Here is a 3,137-nt window from a genome sequence, read left to right as displayed (position 1 = left end):
AGAAGAATCAGCCAAAAAAAGGGGAGAAAAAAAAAAAGGTTTCTCTTCACTTTGCGGCTACCTTGCGGGTGCCTTGCGGATGCCTTGCGTTTACTTTGTCGGTACCTTGCGCGTACTTTGCGCATATTTACACCCGTGAGGTCGCCACGTCCCGCTCCTCCACCGCGCTGCACTGCACTGTACTTACCAACGGGTGCGGGTAGGAAACCCCCACATTGTTAATCAAAATTCCGACATCCAATTTTTCGATCTTCTCCTGAATACCCCTATAGGAGGTGAAGCTACCTGTATTATAATCAAACGTTGCATAATCGATCTGTCCCTTGTAGTTCCTGTTTCTCACGAGTAGGTCCTCCTTCATGCTCTTTAGTGCATCCTCATTACGACTAATGAGGAATAAATTAACATTTTCCCTTATGAGTGAATATGCCAAGCTTTTTCCAATTCCGTCCGTGCACCCGGTGATGATAACTGTGTCGCCATAGCTTCTCAGTCTTCTAGCAAATATTTTGCACTTCAGCTAAGAGCAAAGGAGGGAGAAACGCGCTCACGCACGTACATGCCGTTTATGTAGATCTGTGTGTATATGCCTACGTATGCACTGCTGCGAAAATTGTGGGGAGAAAAATCTCCGACTCGCTGAAGCAGAGAGACAGCACACACAAAAACTTACACAATTTAACACCCAGTAGACGATGTACAAAGCATGTTTTAAAGCGACAACTAAACCAATGTACAGGAGAGGCTTCACGAGGAGCGGCGGGATGAAGCTTATCATTCTAAGTACGTTCCTTTTGCTTCGTTTTTTTTTTTTTTTTCCTCCAATTTAAGCGAATCCTGTGATGTCACGTTGATGAATTTTTTTCTGAACAGGCAAGGTGAAAATGTTGTACAAAAAAAAAAAAAAAAAAAAAAAAAAACATACAAACGTACAAACGTACAAACGTACAAACGTACAAACATGCAAACATACAAACATGCAAACGTACAAACATACAAACGTACAAACTTTGTTCCCCCTTGTGACTCCTTCTTTCGTCCCCCAAAAAAGTTAAGCACGTACAAGGAAAAATGTAGAGTTGCAAAACGTGCCCACGTCGGGAAACTACACTTCCATGGAAAAGTTTCTCTATAAGAATCGACAAATGCGAAGGATGGAAAAGTTTAACTACGTAAGGTATATTCCTTTAGCATAATTCTTCGATCTCGCTGTGGAAAAAGTATAAAATGTAAAAAGGGTGAAAAAAGGGTAAAAAAAAGGTGAAAAAAGGGTGAAAAATGGAGTGGGGACAAAAAGGGGCAAGACTACATATAAACACAGAGCAACATTGCGTCGTGGTATTATTTTCCACCTTTAAAAAAAAAAAAAACGGTTAAGTTAAGGACGCTTCCCTGGTGGAGCAATGCTATGCACACAGTGACGAATCGGGCGAAACTTACGCACGCATACACGCGGATAATAGGGGGTGCCCCTGGAAACGCAAAAATATCGCAGCATCCGCAACGGGCACACGTACGCCATTCGGCGCATGGGCGAAGCTACCTGCATGACCCCCCGCCGTTGCAGGTGTTTGCTTCTGTGCATGTACACGTGCCCATGTATGTTAGTTTATTTTTATGCGAGGACTTGTCCCCCTTTTCGTTGCCACCTCATAAAACGCAGTTCCAATTTGTCGCAGCGTCGACACAGAGTTGAAAACTGTTTTTCCAAAAGGTGCTTAAACGCGTTTGGCAAATACGCCCACGTTTAGAAAAAAAAAATAAAAAATAAATAAAATTATATGAATAAAATAAACTAAATCATATATAATGTAGAGCGTGTCACGGACCACACTCATTGCTGGGTCTACAAAACGCTGCAGCGCGATAGTGGCAAGCACGTCCCAAAAGCGGTTCACTACTGTAAGGGCAACTCACAAATAAGCATCCGACGCGAGTTTCCCCCTACTTCTTCGCTTCCGTTTCATCTCATATATTCAGGTTTAATATCACATGTGAATTTCAGTAACCCCAATGGGTCACACTTCGCAAGCGCGGTTTGATCTACACCCCGATTAGAAGATTACTCCGCTCCTACTCCCGCTACGTAGGCTTTGCATCCCCGTCATGCCGCCATCCCCACCCGTGGACCATTCACAATTGCCCACTCTCCTCGGTATTCCCCATCAGTTCGTCCAACAAATAATTGGTTAACTCCGAATCGTCATTATCATCGTCAGCTGGCAGGACTTCTATTGTTACATTCCCCAACTCGTTTTTTACTCCGCCCTTTTGCCCTTCTTCATTTATTCCCCTGGATACCCCGCAAAGGGAGCACAGGACGAATGCAAAAAGGACGCTACAAAGGCTTAGCTTCATTTTTTTTTTTTTTTGCAGAGTTATCTAGTCACTTGAGAGAATGGGGCACACAGATTGGTACAAATGGGGGAGGGGAAAATGAGTGGAAAAAGTGGGAGGAAAAATAACACCCTCAGGAAACTGCTCAATTCAGAGTGCCAAAATGTAGAGGTTACCGAGCGTCTTGTTCAGTCCGATTAGGAATGACGCAAATGAGTTGTTGATGTCAAGGAAAAATCAAACGAGTTAAAGTAAAATTGGACAAAATAAAGCATATCAATGAAGTAAACAAAAATTAAAAACAAAATTTTAAAACATCCGGACGCGTGTACGAATCTTGGCTTGTACGTACACCGCCAGTTGTGTGCTTCCATAAAATGGGGCCGGCACGTGCACTGTCCCTTTCGCGAAAAGAAGTACCTACGGGCAGTTGAATAGACACAAATGCGCCCTCATTTGAGGGGTTGGCAGCTAAAAGGGGGAAAACGGAAAGGAACGGAAAAGGTTGCGCAATGCGATTGACCAGGTATGTCATTGGCCACTGGCTACCCTTTTGTAGGGCTACACTTTTTTGCACACACAAACGTACGCACGTGTGCATAACTCCCCTGACTGGCAAACTGCCCATTTCCGGGAATGTATTTCCACCCCAAGTGCGCAAACGCGTAAAGGGGGAAGTTCCCTCCACTGGAGGTTTTGCTGTCCAGGCAGGTAAAGCGGCCTTCCTCCTCTTGATTTGGAGCTTCGTGGGTTTGCAACTTTGTGCGGTTACCATTTCATTAAATTTTTTTTTTTTTTTT

General features: G+C 43.8%; 2 protein-coding genes across 2 annotated transcripts in view; both read right to left on the bottom strand.

The window, feature by feature from the left end:
- The window catches only part of PCYB_053540 (steroid dehydrogenase kik-i), a gene marked incomplete at both ends in the record, with an annotated part of 1,538 nt that extends 760 nt beyond the window's left edge, over positions 1-778 (bottom strand). The window contains 2 exons of the mRNA XM_004221235.1: positions 188-520; positions 674-778. Coding sequence (XP_004221283.1) covers positions 188-520; positions 674-778 — 438 coding nt within the window. The remainder of the gene's footprint in view (positions 1-187; positions 521-673) is intronic.
- Positions 779-2,133: 1,355 nt separating this feature from the next.
- On the bottom strand, positions 2,134-2,358 carry PCYB_053530 (hypothetical protein; the record flags this gene model as incomplete). The annotated part of the gene is made up of 1 exon (XM_004221234.1): positions 2,134-2,358. One exon carries the CDS (start codon positions 2,356-2,358, stop codon positions 2,134-2,136), a length of 225 nt encoding a protein of 74 aa, XP_004221282.1.
- Between the last annotated feature and the right edge of the window lie 779 nt (positions 2,359-3,137).

Source organism: Plasmodium cynomolgi, chromosome 5, assembly GCF_000321355.1.
Source record: "Plasmodium cynomolgi strain B DNA, chromosome 5, whole genome shotgun sequence".
In the NCBI taxonomy this organism is placed as follows: domain Eukaryota; phylum Apicomplexa; class Aconoidasida; order Haemosporida; family Plasmodiidae; genus Plasmodium; species Plasmodium cynomolgi.
This window is presented reverse-complemented; position numbering and strand designations above follow the sequence as displayed.